The sequence below is a fragment of the Giraffa tippelskirchi genome, chromosome 12 (assembly GCF_054371585.1).
Source record: "Giraffa tippelskirchi isolate mGirTip1 chromosome 12, T2T-mGirTip1v1.2.pri, whole genome shotgun sequence".
Lineage (NCBI taxonomy): Eukaryota > Metazoa > Chordata > Mammalia > Artiodactyla > Giraffidae > Giraffa > Giraffa tippelskirchi.
In genome coordinates, this window is record NC_137286.1 from 39,019,486 (window position 1) to 39,037,023 (window position 17,538).

General features: G+C 46.1%; 1 protein-coding gene across 5 annotated transcripts in view; it reads left to right on the plus strand.

Moving 5' to 3' along the window:
- Window positions 1–17,538, plus strand: part of ENTREP2 (endosomal transmembrane epsin interactor 2) — a 225,767-nt gene that overhangs the window by 177,046 nt on the left and 31,183 nt on the right. For 4 of the 5 annotated variants that reach the window (XM_081546643.1, XM_081546640.1, XM_081546641.1 and 1 more), the window contains one exon: window positions 9,649–9,783. The exons of the other annotated variant lie outside the window; for it this stretch is intronic. In XM_081546643.1, coding sequence (XP_081402769.1) covers window positions 9,649–9,783 — 135 coding nt within the window. The remainder of the gene's footprint in view (window positions 1–9,648; window positions 9,784–17,538) is intronic. 5 annotated transcript variants of the gene reach the window in all.

Genomic DNA, 17,538 nt, shown 5'->3' on the forward strand with positions numbered 1-17,538 from the left:
AACCCACATCTCCTGCACTGACAGGTAGATTCTTTACCACTGAGGCATCAGGGAAGCCCAGCCAACAGTAGTTCCATATAAATACTCACCTGTCCTGTGTCTGTTTCCTCTTACATTCGTTGGATGATATATTTTCACAGAAACACAGAAGCAGAGCCCCATGTCTGAAATGTCCTGGGTGCTATGACAAGTCAAATTCATCCTGGCTCTGTATCCTCTGTGTGGCTCATGTTATAGGCAGAGAGGTAGGTGACAGAGGAGCAAACAGAAGAGACAGGTAACAGGAAGGACTACAAGAAAAGGAGCAGTCTGGTGTGTGGAGGTAGCCCAGTCTTCTCTGAGCAGGTGACAGGTGGGCTGGGGCCTGAGTGATGCTGGGGAGCAGGTGTGGGGGCTTCTGGGGTGGGAGCAGCAGAGACCAGGTCTAAGGGTAACCAGAGTTTGAGAGCAGGAAGCCCAGGGGCGTGCAGTGCATAGAGCTGGCTATCTCAGCCCTGGCTGTGTGCCCCTAGTCTCCGTGGACTTGGAAGGACTCAGACCCAGGGATTTCTTCCCGCTGGACTTGACACCTGCCTGGCACTGTCCTCTCGTGGTTCTGTTCATGTGACTTCATGGCTGGGACACTCGGGGACCTTTTCACATCCCTCCAGTCTCCAGCCACCTCTGGATCATGTTGCCTCATTCCTATACTTAGATCTGAGTGAAAGCCATGGGCAAGATTGATTCACTGCCCTGCCTCCCAAGACCTGCCTCCTCAGCAGACCCCTCAAGTCTGCTGCATTTCCCGGGAGCTTAACCGTGTCTGTCCTGACAACGGGGACCCTGATCCATCACCAAGCACTCCTCAGGAGACCCCCAAGTATCAACACAATGTAAGCTGCTTCTCCTGTGTGGACCCTTCTGTCTTCTGAGCTGGGGCTGCATGTGTGTCAGGGAACAGGGCAGGAAGGGAGCTGGGAGGGGCAGGCATCAGCTGTGATGAACCCCCTCCAGCATCCTCCCCAGTGCTGTCAGCCACACCATCTCCAGAGCATATGCCCTCGGATGGAGGGGGTTGGCCTGGCAGGGAGCTGAAGTCCATGTGCTCCAGGGCCGGCTTCCCAGGTGACCCTTCCGTCCCCCACTCCTCACCCTGGCCCCAGGGGCACCTGCTGCAGCCAAGCCAGCTCAGCCAGTGTCGCAGTTAGCAAACCTCTAATATCTGCTAGAATTGATGCTTTCAAACTGTGGTGCTGGAGAAGACTCTTGAGAGTCCCTTGGACAGCAAGGAGATCAAACCAGTCAATCCTAAAGGAAATCAACCCTGAATATTCATTGGAAGGACTGCTGCTGAATTGAAACTCCAATACTGTGGTCACCTAATGCAAAGAGCCGAGTCATTGGAAAAGACCCTGATGCTGGGAAAGGGTGAGGGCAGGAGGAGATGGGGGTGACGGAGGATGAGATAGTTGGATGGTATCACTGACTCAATGGACATGAGTTTGAGCAAAGATGGTGAAGGACAAGGAAGCCTAGTGTGCTGCAGCCAATGGGATTGCAAAAAGTTGGACACGACTGAGCCACAAAACAAGAATGACACCAATATCTGCTAGAAGCGTGCTCTCTAGAAGGAAAAACAGTGCTTGAAACTGGCCGATTCTCGAGAGTGTTAGTGACTCATCTGACGGTAGCACCAGTCACTCTGGTAACTGCATCCCCCAGAGCCCGTGAGATGCCCACTGTCAAAGCAGCAAGCTCGCCGAGACCAAGGGCGTGGGCACCAAGGTGCCAGGTGAGGAGTCTGGCTGTAGCAGATGGAGAGCAGAGGGGAGGGCCCCTCACCTCACAGAAAGGGGAAAACACATCCCCCACCCCCAGCGACTGAGGGCGAAGCCAGAAGCAACCTCACTCCAGCCTAGGACCCAGGAGCCTTGGGAACCCTGGGAAACTTCAAGCAAAGCCAGGAACTGAAATTCTTATGTGCCGTTCCCCAATTTCACCCTCACACTAGGTGAGTCTCCTCTCCCCCTTGTCCCTACCCCAAGATTAAAAAGAAATTTGAAAACATCAGTGTCCAGGTGCCCTGCTCACGTCCTCCCATCTTGGTTCTTATCTACCCCCTGAAGATAAGATATTTTATCTCTACCCCTGTCTCTGGTGTGTTCATACCACTGAAACAATGAGCAGAAGTCATTCCTTAAGGACTCACTGGGGCTCTGGTGCTGAGGGGGGCTTCCAGTTTCACCCAGAGAAGCACGGTGGCGCTCTGAGCAGGACTTCTTCGTAACTGAAGGTCACCACTGAAGGTCACATACCCTTATGTTGGACTAGAGACCAGGAAACAATGAAAATGCTCTTCTTGATGGATGGTTCGTTACGCGCAAAGAATGAACCAACATAAGCTGACAGGCATTTGTTTCTGGAAACACAGCAATCCCAGGGTGGGGGGGTGCTGAGCCTGGGGGAGCCCCACTGCCCTGTGGTTGCCCCCACAGCTGGGGCCCAGGAGGGAGGGCAGCCCCTCCACTTCTCCTCCCCCTTTTCTCCCGGTGGCTCTTGGGAACGTTTGGTGTGGACGATGTGATGGATGTTATTTTAGAAAGAAGGAGGGAGGTGAGGCGGGGGAGGACAGGAATACAGGCAACCCGGGTCCCTGGTCCCCTCCCATGTGGTGGTGACAAGCAGGGGAAGATTGACAGGCTGAGAAGCCACGCACGAGAGAGGCCATTTCAGTTTTGGTTGTTTTTTTTTTTAATATAATTTATTGATTTAATTTGGTTGTGCTGGGCCTTCGCTGCTGTGTGGGCTTTCTCTAGTTTCTGCGAATAGGGGCTATTCTCTGGTTACAGTGGACGGGCTTCTCACTGCTGCAATTTCTCTTGTTGCAGAGCACAGGCTCTAGAGCACAGGCTCAGTAGTTGTGGTGCATGGGCTTAGTTGCTCCATGGCATGTGGGATCTTCCCAGACCAGGGATTGAACCCATGTCTCCTGCACTGGCAGGTAGACTCCTTACCACTGAGCCACCAGCGAAGCCCCTGTTTCATTTTCTAAACCACTATTTCCTGAGTTAATTTGGCCCCAGAACCTCATTTTAGTTCTTGATGATGTTTCTGTTATTCCAAACATCCTCACTTGGGTCTCTGCGGAACAGAAATGCTAAATGTGCCTTGTGTTCCTGTTAACCGTGTTCTGCCCTCTCTCTGCTTCTGCAGGCCAAGTCGGGCTCTGCGTTGATTACAGTGCTAACTAATGACTTCTCAGAGTCTGGCCCCCAAAACACACTTCTGCATTGTTAACAAAAGGCAGGGAGGAGATGAAGTCCCCACCCCCACGGTCCAGCTGGCTCCAGGCCTCTCCTGTGGTGGGAACATCTCAAGACCAGCAGCCTCGTTTCCCTGATCAGCAGGGAGGTTGCTGTGAACATTCATAATTTATCAACTTCTGCCGCCCTTGAAAGTGTCATTTGAACAAAAAGATCTTGTAGAGATTCCTAGGATGGCAGAAATTGTTGCCATGTCCTATGGGGACAACTGGCTCCCTGACAGGAAGGTTACAATGGCCCCTTCAGATTCTCCACTTGTAGATTAGTGCTCTCTCCTTCTCTCTCTGTCTGCCTCTTTGTCTCTTTTTCTCTGCTTCTGTCTCTCTCTCTCCCCCTCTCTATCTCTATCTGTTTCTCTATCTCTTTCTGTCTCTCCCTGTCTGTCTCCATTTCTGTCTCTGTCTCTGTCACTCTCTATCTCTGTCTCTTTCTCTGTCTCTCTGTCTCTGTCTTTCTCTCTGTCTCTCCCTGTCTCTGTCACTCTCTATCTCTCTCTGTCTTTCTGTTTCTGTCTCTCTCTGCCTGTCTCTCTCACAGTGGCACTCATGTGATGAAAAATGTAAAGTCTGTGCCCTCTGTTAGATTTATTATTCTACAAATAATTTGAGCATCTGTTGCAGAGACAACAGCTAAATTAGCAAACAGATAGACTGTGATGAAATCAAGAGCGAAATAAAGGTGCAGTGTCTGATGATCTGAATAAAAAGCAGGTCCTAGTTTTCCCTGAAAGGTCAGGGAAGGTTTAAAAGCTTAATTGTATGATTTTTATAATAAAAGTTCTATCTTCTGGAATTAGATATTGTTTGCCTTAGATGTTTTATACACACATACAATTTTTAAAAACACACAACCTTAGATCCTCAACAGACTTTGGGTTTTAAGGAAATTTTGTTGGTAGATGTTCCCCATTGACCCTGTGATGCATATTCTAAAGTGCAATGAGAACCGGAGAACAGAGCAGCATTTTGCTGTCATCAGCAGCACGCCTGTGTTCCAGTGCACTTAATTATGTGCAAAGTGGGATTCAGAAAAATTGGTCCACCATCACTGTCAAGCTTCCTTGACAGAGGAAAGCAGCATCATGAAAGCAATATGAGGACAAAAAATCTGGCAGTTTAAAGACAGAAATTTAAATTGTAATGAATTGGGAAGATCTCAAGGACTGAAGCTGAAGCTCAAGTACTTTGGCCATCTGGTGCGAAGAGCCAAGTCATTGGAAAAGACCTTGATGCTGGGAAAAATTGACGGCAGGAGGAGAAGGAGACAACAGAGGATGATGTGGTTGGATGGCATCACTGACTCAATGGACACCAGTTTGAGCAAACTCCTGTAGAAAGTGAAGGACAGGGAAGCCTGGCATGCTGCAGTCAATGGAGTCGCAGAGAATCAGACATGACTTAGCTACTGAACAACAACAGAAGAACAAGCCTAGTGGGAACTTTCAGGGTCCTGGCCTGTTTGAAGCCACAGGTGCTGGAGGAAAACTGGTCAAACCCAGCCTTGAGGACCCCCACCCCACTCAGTGTCAGGCTGGGCATGGCTGGAGCATCGCACACACGGGCCCCTGGGCCCTCCCTTTCCATTGGGCCCTCCCTTTCCATTGGGCCCTTTCTCCTCCCTGTCAGGCTGACGGGCCATAAATTAGGGGGATGGGGGGCCAGCCTGGCTTTTCAATGCTGCAAAGAGATTCATGCAAAATCACCGCAAAGCTCTGTCATATGGGTCCCAGTGACCCAAGCACGGAGGGACATCCTGAGATAAATCTGCCAGCCCCCGCACACCGAGACGCCGAGGTCAGGGACCTCATCAGAAGGCTTCCAGAATTTGTCTCAGAATTAATCACAGCCTCAGTGAAGTAACGGAAGGATAAGATTAATGTCAGCGTCCATCCCCTGGGGTTGATAACGGGTCACTCGATGTACTGAACCATCCTTCTCCCCCCTCACCCACAAGCCCAGTCTCTCCCTTCTCCCTCCCCAGAAAGCTGTGTAGCCGTTTATGTTAGCAGCCTCAGTGTCAATGCCAAGGTGGGGCCGTGGTCATATGCAATCATTCCTCGAGGCTTTTGAGATGTGGGGACACAGGCTTGCTCAGGAGAGCCAGACTTTGTCCCGGTGCTAAGAGCTCAAGGACTCAGTGGAGCCCCAGGCGCTGACCCCTGCTTGAGGGTTGTGGCAGGTGCCAGCTTCAGGGGGAGCTCAAGGCCTGTATGTTTCCACGGGAAGGAGAGGAAGACACCCGCTTGGTGCCTTCCTTATGGCTTCATTTTAAATTTATTTATTTACTTATTTATGGCTGCATTGTTGCTGCCTAGGCTTTCTCTAGTTTCAGCAAACAGAGGCTACTCTCTAGTTGTGGTGTGCAGGCTTTTCATTGCAGTGGCTTCTCTTGTTGGGGAGCACAGCTCTAGAGTGTGCATGGGCTTCAGTAGTTGTGGCTTGCAGGCTTAGTTGTCCCAAAGGATGTAGGAGTTTAGTTCCCTCACCAGGGATTGAACCTGTGTCCCCTGATTCGCAGGCAGATCCTCAGCCATGGACCACCAGGGAAGACCCTATGGCTTACTTTTATGGGTTGATTGGACTCTAAGCCAGAGCAGCTTTTGGAAGGATATTTGTCCTGTGTTCTTGGGGGCAGCTTACCTCCGCCCTGATGTGTGCATTATCGGTGCTCAGCCAAGCTGTTCCAACTAGACTTTTCTCTCCAGGTCTTGGAATCTTTACCAGAGTCACCAATGGGTGAAGGAGACCAGGGACCTCAGTCCAGTTGAGCATCTGAAAGAGATGGCAACTATTTCAAGCCACCTAGGTGTCCTCAGCTGAGCTTTATGTCTATTAAGACATCCACTTCTCCCGTTATCGTTCTTTCCCAATTTGGGGGCTTAATTCTTGAATGTTTATTGTTCCAAATAGTCTTTAAAACACTTTTGCACATCCACCCCCTTGAGACTCAGCTTCGATTCCAGAGTGGGTGAGTGCTCAGTTGTGTCCAACTCTTTGCGACCCCATGGACTGTAGTCCACCAGGCTCCTCTGTCCATGAGATTCTTGAGGCAAGAATACTGTAGTGGGTTGCCATTTTCTTCTCCAGGGGATCTTCCTAACCCAGGAATCGAACCGGGGGCTCCTGCACTGCAGGCAGATTCTTCACCAGCTGAGCCATCTGTGTGTCTCTGGCAAGGACCAGCATTTCGGAAGTGTCACAGATTTCCACGTGGGAGCCAACTGTGCCCTCCATGGATTCAGGCCGTATGTGTCAGTCCCAGTTCTGAGTTTCGAAGAAACAACTGGAGTTGTTATCCATCTGAAGGAGTTATTATAGGACCCCCTAAAGCTCAGTCTTCAGGATGACCAGAAATGAGATTTGGGGGCTACAAAGCCAGGAAAGGAGCAGTGTTCCAAATAACACTGAGGAGCTGCTGTTGGGAGTCACCCTGTCATCAGCCCTGTGGCTGACCGTGCTGACCATGGGCTCTGGACACTGCCCCCAGAGCCCAGCTCCTGCCCTTCTGGAAGTGGTTCATGTCTGCTACTTACAAAGCCGGGGTGGAGCCGGTTCAGTGCACGCCTCAAACTCCCACTTAGAATGCCCTGTAGATGTATCATGTCCCACAGGTGGAGCTTGAGACACCTGCCTGCCCTCTCTCTGGCCTGCTGGCTGGGGAAGCCTTTTTGGGGAAAGTGGAAGATTCACAAAGAGATTCTCCAGTCTGGGAGGAGGGCTCCGTGTTATGGGTGCCAGATAGAATGACCCACATTTCCTGTACTTGAGTTTTTGCCATTTAATAGCGTTTTATACATAACTTCACATAGGTCATTAAATTTCCATGTTTAATCTCTTATATTTTATTTGTTATCATTACTTTAAATAGAATATTTTTGCCATTTTTATTTTTAATTGGTTGTTACTAGTATCATATTTGGGCTTCCTGGGTAGCTCAGCTGGTGAAGAATCTGCCTGCAATGCAGGAGCCCCCGGTTCAATTCCTGGGTTGGGAAGATCCCCTGGAGAAGGGTCAGGCTACCCACTCCAGCATTCTTGGTCTTCCCTGGTGACTCAGACGGTAAGAATCCACCTGCAATGCAGGAGACCTGGGTTTGATCCCTGGGTTGGGAAGATCCCCCAGAGGACGGCATGGCAACCCACTCCAATATTCTTGCCTGGAGAATCCCCACGGACAGAGGAGCCTGGTGGGCTACAGCCCATGGGTCACAGAGAGTCAGACAGGACTGAGCGACTAAGCACAGCACAGTATCATATTTATTATAAACAATGCAACAAATACTCTTTAGTGAAACAAGTAAAGTGTTTGTTAGATGGAAAAAGAGTAGAGTTGTGGATAGACTCACAAGCAGACTCAGAAAGTCGTGCCTTCATGGTCGTTTAAATCACTTACATGGGGGCATTTCTTCTGGGTTTTCTTTGAACAAATACTCTTAATTCCCATCATTTTTAGTATAGTCTCTTAGATTGTTTTTAGATATTCAATCACATTTGGAAAGACAGTTCTATCTTCTCCAGTATTTACACAGTTTGCAGTCATTTCTTATCTTTAAATTAGCAAGCGCTCCTAAAACAGTGCAGAATTGTGGCCATGGGTGTGGATAACTTTGTGTCATTCCTGATCTTAGTGGAATTGCCTTCATATTTCTCCAGTTAAAATGGTATTTGTGGGTTTCCCTGGTGGTCCAGTGGTTAATCCACCTGCCAATGCAGGTGACACAGGTTCGATCTCTGGTCCGGGAAGATTCCACATGCTGTGGGGCAGCTAAGCCTATGTACCACAACTACCGAAGGAAGCCTGTGCACAGCAACAAAAGCCCAGTGCAGCCCTTCAAAACAAATAAATAAATATTTTTTAAATAGTATTTGCTTTTGATATTTGCTGGGTAAAAAGCTTTATCAGATTTAAGTCATTTTCTCCTATTCTTAAAAGTGACTGAGAGTTTTTACCATGAATGCCTGCTAAATTTGATGCACTGGTTTTTTGAGATCTATTTATAAGATAGTATGATTTTCCTCCTTTGATTTGTCCCTGGAACAAATTTTCTTGATTGATTTACCACTGTTCCAGAATCCTATTTCTAAAATGAAACTTGGATATTTTTTCAGGGTAACCTAGGTTTTGGGAACAAGTAAATACATGATGTTTAACAGAACTAAGTTTTTCTATCTCCCTTGTGCTGCACGGCCAGCCAGGCCTGGGGCTGTAGCATTTAGAACACACACACTGACCACTAAGGCTGCTAAGCTTCCAGCTTTTGGACGTATTTTTAGGAGATTCCTTCTGAGCACACAGCCAACCCTAAGGAAAGGGCAGGTGGAGACTGAGAAAGTACTGAGAACATTTCAGTACCTGCTTGCCACCATGCCTGAATTCCATACCCTGGACTCTTGTTTTATGAATCTATAAATTCCCTTTCTTGTTTAAGGCATTTAGACTTGGGCTGTATAGTTTGCATTCAAGAGTACTTTTTTAGTACAGCAGTGGAATATAAGTCCTTTAATACCGCTTTGGATTCAAGGAGCCACTGTTTTGCTTAGAATATTTTCATTTTTGAAAGGAGAAGCTGACCTTTTGGTTTGTGGTAGGAGTGGGGAGCTTTTGTTTTTCCTTTTCAGAATTGTGGGTAATTTTAAACTAGCTTTATAAGGTAACTGTGGTATTTTCTTCTTTGTCTCTTGCTCTGAAATTGTTTTAAAACATAGGAATTATCTTTTTATTAAAGGTCAGAGCAAACTCAGCCTGAGATACCATTTTGGACTTTCTAATCTCTTTTATGGTTATTGATCTTTAGGTTTACTTATGGACTAGGTATCGTAGCTTGTATTTTGCTAGGAAATTATCTGTGTCCTCTAGAGTTTCAAATTTATGGCTGTAGAGCTACCCATATTCTTTTAATCTCTACTATGTGAGCGCACGTGTGGTAAGTCGCTTCAGTTGTGTCTGACTCTTTGCAACCCTATGGACTGTGGCCCACCAGGCTCCTCTATCAATGGGATTCTTCAGGCAAGAATACTGGACTGGGTTGCCATTTCCTCCTTCAGGGGAATCTTCCCGACCCAGGGATTGAACACACGTTTCCTGCATTGGCAGATGGGTTCTTTACCTGGGAAACCCTAACTTTAAAGCTTAGATTTCTTCAAATTTATTTTTTTATTGATTGCTTTTGAAAATAGGAATTTAAATAATTCCTAATGGTATTTCTGGTGTGTTTTGTCTGTTAAAAAATTCATCTTGACTTTATTATGTAAAGAAAATGAGATAGGATGCTTGTCCTGTGTTCCTCATTGTTAGGAACCACATGCCAAATTCTAACCTTGAGCTCCATCTGTGTTCCCCTGTCCAGATCAAGTTCGACAGTGTAGAGGTATGTGTCTGCTGTGAGACCCAGCACCAAGTGTCCGGCTGCAGCAACCTTGGGGAGACACTGAAGCTGAACCCGCTGCGCGAGGACTGCAACGCCGTGAGACTGACCTTGAAGGTGACCCAGGCTTCACTCGCTCCCGCTTCCCACCCCATCCCTGAGATTTCTCCTGAGAAGGTTCTTTTAACAGTGTTCCTTTCAGTTCTTGGCCCCTGCAGCTGGGCACATGGAACAGGGGACATCTTTCTGGGGAGCATTGTAAACAGTGAAAGTCTCGCAGTCATGTCCAACTCTGAGTGACCCCATGGATTGTAGCCACCAGGCTCCTCTGTCCTTGGGATTCTTCAGGCAAGAATACTGGAGTGGGTTGCCATTTCCTTCTCCAGGGAATCTTCCTGACCCAGGGATCAAACCCAAGTTTCCTGCATTGCAGGCAGATTCTTTACCATCTAAGCCACCAGGGAAACCCCTTAAACAATTAGAAATTTCTGCTTTAAAGGTTTTGGTTTTTGAATTTTCCATTTTCACCGTTTCACTTCCTGCCTCCAACCTCTGTGAAGCACTGCTGAATGGTTGAAAGAGGTCGTCACAAATATTGATATGACATGTGTCACTGCTTTTCCAGCGTTTGATTTTATTGAACTCTAGTTGACTTACAGTGTTGTGTTTAATTTCTGCTGTACAGCCAATTGGCTTAGTTATATGTATATTCTTTTTCATATTCTTTTCCATTATGGTTTATCACAGGACATTGAGTATAACTCCCTGTGCCACACAATAGGACCTTGCTGTTTATCCATCCTATATGTAATAGTTTGCATCTGCTAATCCCAAACTCCCAATCCTTCCCCCTTCCCTTTGGCAACCACAAGTCTGTTTTCTATGTCTGTGAGTCAGTTTCTAGATCACAGATATGTTCATTTGTGCCATATTTTAGATTCCACATAAAAGTGGTATCATATGGTATTTGTCTTTCTCTTTCTGACTGACTCAGGATGATCATCTCTAGTTGCATCCATGTTGCTGCAAATGGCATTATTTCATTCTTTTTTACAGCCTAGCCAACATTTTTGCTATTATACCATCAGAGAACAGATGGGTACTTATTTTGCCTTTTTAAAGATATTTGGAGCAAGAAATGTTACAGTTTCCCATGGCAGTCTATTCTATGTACAGCATCTGATTTTTCTTTAATGGCATGGAAAATTGTTTATATCATTTCTTTCTTTTTCTCCCTACAAGTTTTTCCTGCTCCTGAAAATCAAAATTGGCCACTTACACTTGCATCTGAACAATGAACCCAATTCTTCTCCTCTTTTCCCTGAAACTAAACTGCCAAACTTTTTCTGAAAAATAAGGCTACAGTGCAAGGAGCCCATGATGGGTGGTACTATGGTGCATGCGTGCTAAGTTGCTTCAGTCGTGTCTGACTCTTTGCAACCTCATGGACTGTAGCCCACCAGGCTCCTCTGTCTATGGGATTTTCCAGGCAAGAATACTGGAGTGGGTTGCCATGCCCTCTTCCAGGGGATCTTCTCAACCCAGAAATCGAACCTGAGTCTCTTGATGTCTCCTACATTGGCAGACAGGTCCTTTACCACTAGCACTACATTATATAATAGGGGCCCTATAGTATGTGGGGGGGGGGGATGCAGTGTGTAGGGGTCTGGAGGCTCTGGAGGACCACCTAGCACCTGGCGGGCACAGAGGGCAGTGTCACTGTCTGGAACAGGGGCCTGTGGTGGGTCCACTGTAGGCGACATTTCAAATGCCAGAAATGGTGACCAGTCGATCAGGGGAGCTCTCTATGAATTCCCACACTCTGGGAAACTAGCTGCCAAAAAGAGCAGTGGCCACAGAGAGAGAGGAGGTGCCTGAGGCCTGATGTGGGAGGAACCTGGCCCCCAGCACCTGCCCTGTGTCACAGGGAACGTGGTCCCCGATTCTTCTTCCAGTCTGATGAGGAATGTCTCTGGAGCCCAGAAGATGATGGCAATGCTGCTTCTCTGGCCCCTCAGATTGTTCTCGGGGGGTTGGAGGCTCTGAAAGCCCCCTGCTCCCTGTGTCTCTTTGAAGCTTTCCCACCACGTCTAAACCCCAAATCACAGGGAGAATTCCACAGACAGAGGAGCCTGATGGGCTACAGTCCATGGCGTCACAAAGAGTCGGACACGACTAACACTTTCACTTTCTTTCACTTCCTGATAATGTCTAGGCTTTTGGAAGATTAAGTGACAAAATAAATGATAAAAAGATGTTTTGGTAGTTTAATGCTGGTCCTTGCCAAGTCAAACCCAATACAAGATTGTGACATATTTTCTGATCAATATTAACAGAAGTTTTAAAAGGTTACAAAAATTGGAATCATAACTGATGGAATATGATTCATCACAGGTTGATATTATGTCCATCCCAACTTTATTCTTTGCTATATCCCCAGTTATCATTACAGTTATATTATAATGATGTAATTCTAATTGAAAACAGAGGTAAAGATCTTTTTTGTTTGTTTGTTTACTTCAAGTACCTGGTTTAATTTATGGAGCTATAGTAAAACAAATTATCCAAAGAAACATAATCAATGGATAAGGAAATAAAACTTTCCAGGAATCAATCAGTTATTGAGTTTATAAGCTTACTTCTCTTGAAGATCCTTTTCTTTGTCTCTAAGGAAGTTAAAGGGAAAAAAAAGAAACCCAGCAAGACAATTTCCTAAAAACCTAGGGACCTGAAAAATAGACTCATTGTTTAATCTTAAGTATGTTTTTAACCATGCTGAAGAAATAAAAATGCTCCTGAGAATAAGCGAACATTGATATTTTGTGACAGACACGAGTGTGGAGGCTGACAAGTCCAGAATGGTCAGGGTGGGCAGCAGGCTGGACATCAGGGAAGAGCTGATGCTGCAGTTCACCCAAAGCAGAACCCCTCCTCCTGGTGGGGAGGGGTGGAGGGTCAAGCCTTCGCCTGGATGAATGAGCCCCTCTCCATCACTCGGTGTTTCTCCAGTCCTCAGGCTAGGACAGCCCTCTGCAGTGGAAGCATGGAGTCCTAACCCTAGACCACCAGGGATGTCCTGACAGCAGACATTTTTAAGGTCTAAGGCAACATGCTCATCAAACACTGCTTCAAGATGTACCCCTCTTCCTCCCAGACCGCTGCCCTGGACCCTCCCCTAGTGCACACCCTGAAGCAGATGTGCTGTGATGTAGCTGATGAAAGATGTCTTTCTGTTAGCTGGGGGGTGGGGGGCTGGGGGCTGCAGGGCTTGAGTGCTGGGCCACATGGGTGGGCCCCTCACAAGAGGACCCCCCAGCCTTTGGCACATTCAGATAAGGACCCACAGCAGGTGGTCCCCAGCCCTCTGCCCTCAACTGTGGGATCTTTCGAGGCTCCATGTCAGGGTCTGAGAAGAGAAGGATCATGAAGAGGGCCGGCACCACACTGTTTGGTCTGGGATGGTCCCGGGATGAATAATAATAGACCTGATCTTCACTCTACTCCCCAGACAAAACTAGGGGCTTCAGAGGAGCCCCATTGCCTTGTGTAGGGGGCAGAGAGCAGGTTGTGGTTTTGCATACACAACCTGGAGGAGACAGCGCGGAGTCCACTCCCTGAGACCAGAGGTTGTGTCTAAAGCACTTAGTTATGTTCAGGGCTCTGAATTAGCACTGATATGCTGGGGGGAAGAGGGTATTAAGAGGAAAGTATGCAGGATGGGAAATGTTTCAATAGTACTTGAATGATGAGGCCATTTGAAAGAACGTGTAAAACCAGCAGAAGGGAATGTGAAGGCAGAGAATTACTTGTAATAAAGGAGCCGGAAGCAATCCTGGGGCCATGGGTAGATTCTCTCCCTTGATCGTGGTGGTGGCTATGCAGGTGTGCACGTGTGTCAAAACTCATCGGATTCTGTGTTTAAAATATCTGACTCTGTCATACGTCTGTCATATGTCAGTACCTCAAGCTGTTAAATGTCCATGTGATGGATGAGTGGTGGGTAAAGAAAGGTGTGAAAGCAAGACCAGAAAGATGGAGACAGGCTGGTGCAGGGGTTCAGAGATGCGTTTAGGGGTCTGACTGCATTCAGAAATCAACACATACTGGTTATAAAAGCTCAAGGAAAGGAGGAGATGACCATGGCTGAGCTGAGCATGACTGTCTGGAGGGGCTTAGTGTCCCCAGGCCTTTGCAGAGAGACCCAAGATCAGAGGAGCCACAGGACAGAACCTTGACTGAGGGAGCAGAATTCCTGCCAGAGAGACGACTCAGCGGAGGGGTGATGCCTAACAGTGGTCTTTTACACTTGACCCCAGTGTGGCTTTTCTGGGGGCCATCCTTTGTGACCTGCTTTGCACAGCCTTTTTATTTACTTATTTATTTATTATTTTTACTTTTTTGTTGAAGTATAGTTGATTTACTTGTGTAAGTGTGTTAGTTGCTCAGTCATGTCCAACTCATGTCCAACCCAATAGATGGTTGCCTGCAAGTCTCCTCTGTCCATGGAACTCTCCAGGCAAGAATCTTGGAGTGGATTGCCATTCCCTTCTCCAGGGGATCGTCCAACCCAGGAATCAAACCCACGTCTCCTGCATTGGCAGGCAGATTCTGTACCACTGAGCCACCAGGGAAGCCTATTATAACAGTACTAGGATAATTAGTCATGCAGCCGTCAGCCTGGGCTCACATGCTGTGTCTTCTCAGCGGGCACACCTGCCAGGATGTAAGGAGGGTCCATCTTCCCTTTTACAAAACATCCCATTTCTCTACAAAGGGGTAACATTCTCATGGCCGGTGGAAGAGGTACCTTTGCTTCAGTCACATCCTTGCCAAGAGTTCTTGCCATAGATTCTTCTTGATTTGTCTTATATTGTCAATGTATTGGCCATTTGTGTTTCTCATCAGTGAATCACCTGTTTTGTCTGTCTTCCTGTTGGGTTCTCTGTTCTAAACAATGACCTTAGTCATAAAAATCTCATGTACTCTGGGACTTGTCATTCAGTTTTGTTTGGGATGTCATTTTGTTTCATTTTGGATGTCATTTTTCAGAGACAAGTTTTCAGTTTCATTGCAGTCAGATTCATTTCCTGTTGGAAGTGTCCTTTCTATATTGCATTTAAGAAATATTTTCCCATCCTGAGGGCAGACAAACTTCCTGGATTTTTTTCCCATAAGTTTTAAAACTTTGCTTTTCATATTTAGTTCATTTATCCACCTGGAGCTTAGTTATACATGTGGCATGAGAGATGACCTAATTTTGTTTTTCACTGATAGATCATCATCAGCTGTTACAGCTCAGGTTAGTGGTCATTTAGTCATATGGTTATTTATCAAGTATCTGTATCTAAAGGCATTTATTTCTAGGGTCTCTTTTCTTCTGTGTTGGTGTATGGCTTGACTCATTGTCAGTAGCATATTATATTAAATGCTGTTTCTTTATTAAGCGTGTATTTGGTAGGATCAGCCCCCCCTCTTTGTTCTTCTCAAAATGATGCTGGCTCTTTTTTGTCCTTTGTGGACGCTCCCCTGGCTCCGCCTCCCCCTTCCCCATTTCTCTCTCTATCTTAGGCACACAAAGCCATTCATTTGTAACTGCATTGTATTTTTAGGTTAGTTTTCTGAGAATGGTCATTTTTGGTATATCTTTCCATTTGTTTATCCTTCTGTTGTGTTTTTCAAGAAAACTGGTATAATTTTTGTTAGGTACATTCCTAGATGTCATATAGTTTTGTCCCACTACAGGAAAAGTAGAGTTTTTTGAAGTACATTTTCTGATTTTAAAATGTTTGTATAGAGAAACGCATTTACTTCTGTTCATTGATCGTGCATCCAGTTACTGATAACTCCATTTACTCTGGCAGTTTGCCCGTAGATTGCTTGGGGTTTTCTATTTAGTGGGTTACCTTATCTGGGAATAATGGCCGTATGCTTCTTCCTTTCCAATCTTCACATTTCTTATTGATTTTTCTTCATTTTTCCTATATTCCCGAACTGGCAAGGACACTTCAGCACAGTATTGAATAGGGCTTGAGCCAGACATCTTGTTTTCTTCCTGATTTATTTTACTTTATTTTTACTGAGGTATAGTTTATTTACAATGTTGTGTAATGTAAATTACAATGTTGTGTACAGTGTAGTTTGAAGTGTACAGCAAAGTGACTCAAATTCTTTCAACCACTATAGATTATTACAAGATGTTGAGTATGGTTTCCTGTGCTATACATTAGGTCCTTGTTGTTTATCTGTTTTATTCCTTCCTGATTATAAAGGAAATGTATTCAATAATTAGTAATAATGTTTATTGAAATTTTCTGGGACTAAATAGTATTTTCCAGGTTTAGGGAATCCTATTTACTACTGTTTTGCTTAGAATTTACCATTAAAGAGTCTTAAACTTTAGCAAAAATGCTACATCTATTGAGATGTGTGTATGCTAAAATTTATGTGTATTTATATATTTGTATATACATACACATATGTGTATGTACAAATACATGCATGCATACTTAGTAGATGCAGCTTTTGCCAAAATATGACTCTTTAATATATATTTAATTTAATATATAAATATGTATGTGTATGTACCCACAGGCTTCCAGGTGCAGTGGTAAAGAATTCACCTGCCAATGCAGGAGACTCTAGTTCGACCCCTGGGTCAGGAAGATCCCATGGAGAAGGAAACAGCAATTCCAGTATTCTTGCCTGGAGAATTCCATAGACAGAGGAACCTAGTGGGCTATAGTCCATGGGGTCACAAAGAGTCAGACATGACTGAGCCAGCACAAGTTTTATGTTTTATGTGGTTCCAAGGAGTCTCTCATTTTCATTATGATTCACTTTTTAATCCCTGAGTTATTTCACCATGTGCTGTGAATTTGCGGAGGTAGAGAGGGTTTAATCAGTTGTTTTCCTGTCATTCACAGCAAACGTAACTGCACTGTGGTTGCTGCTGCTAAGTCGCTTTAGTCGTGTCCGACTCTGTGCGACCCTATAGACGGCAGCCCACCAGGCTCCGCCGTCCCTAGGATTCTCCAGGCAAGAATACTGGAGTGGGTTGCCATTTCCTTCTCCAGTGCATGAAAGGGGAAAGTTAAAGTGAAGTCGCTCAGTCGTGTCCGACTCTTAGCGACCCCATGGACTATAGCCTACCAGGCTCCTCCGTCCATGGGATTTTCCAGGCAAGAGTACTGGAGTGGGGTGCCATTGCCTTCTCCAGCACTGTGGTTAGATAACCCCATATGCCTGTGTCTTAGTGTTAGTTTGTTGACCTTTGCTTTTCATCCAAGTTTGCAAGCAAGTTTTGTTAAAGCCCCACACATCTTGTGAGTCCAGGTTCTAGCACACATCTGTGAGACATGATGTGGGGTTTGGCTCGTCCCTGTCATCACTCACTGTCTACTGGACATGTTGGGCCAGGTGTGTGGGAACCTCATGCACTGGTGCATTTGCCCATTTATATGCCCACCACTCTGGTTTCCTTTCTCGCTGGTCATCCTCATCTCGGTCTTCTTTATAGACTCTTTCTGCTCCAGAATTAGGATCCAGCTCTGGGTTCTCAGGGCTTCTCCTGGTGGCTCAGATGGTTAAGAATCTGCCTGCAACGCAGGAGACCTGGGTTCAATCCCTGGGTCGAGAAGATCCCTGGAGAAGGGAATGGCAACCCACTCCATCCAGTATCTTGCCTGGAGAATCCTATGGACAGAGGAGCCTGATGGGCTATAGTCCACAGGGTCACAAAGAATCGGACATGACTGAACAGCTAACACTTTCACTTCATTTTCTGGGTTCTGATTCAGACTCTCATCTCTCCTGGCCGAGCACACCCTCGCTGGGCAAGTTCAGCTGCCTCCCTGGTGTTGTCCCCACCCCTGC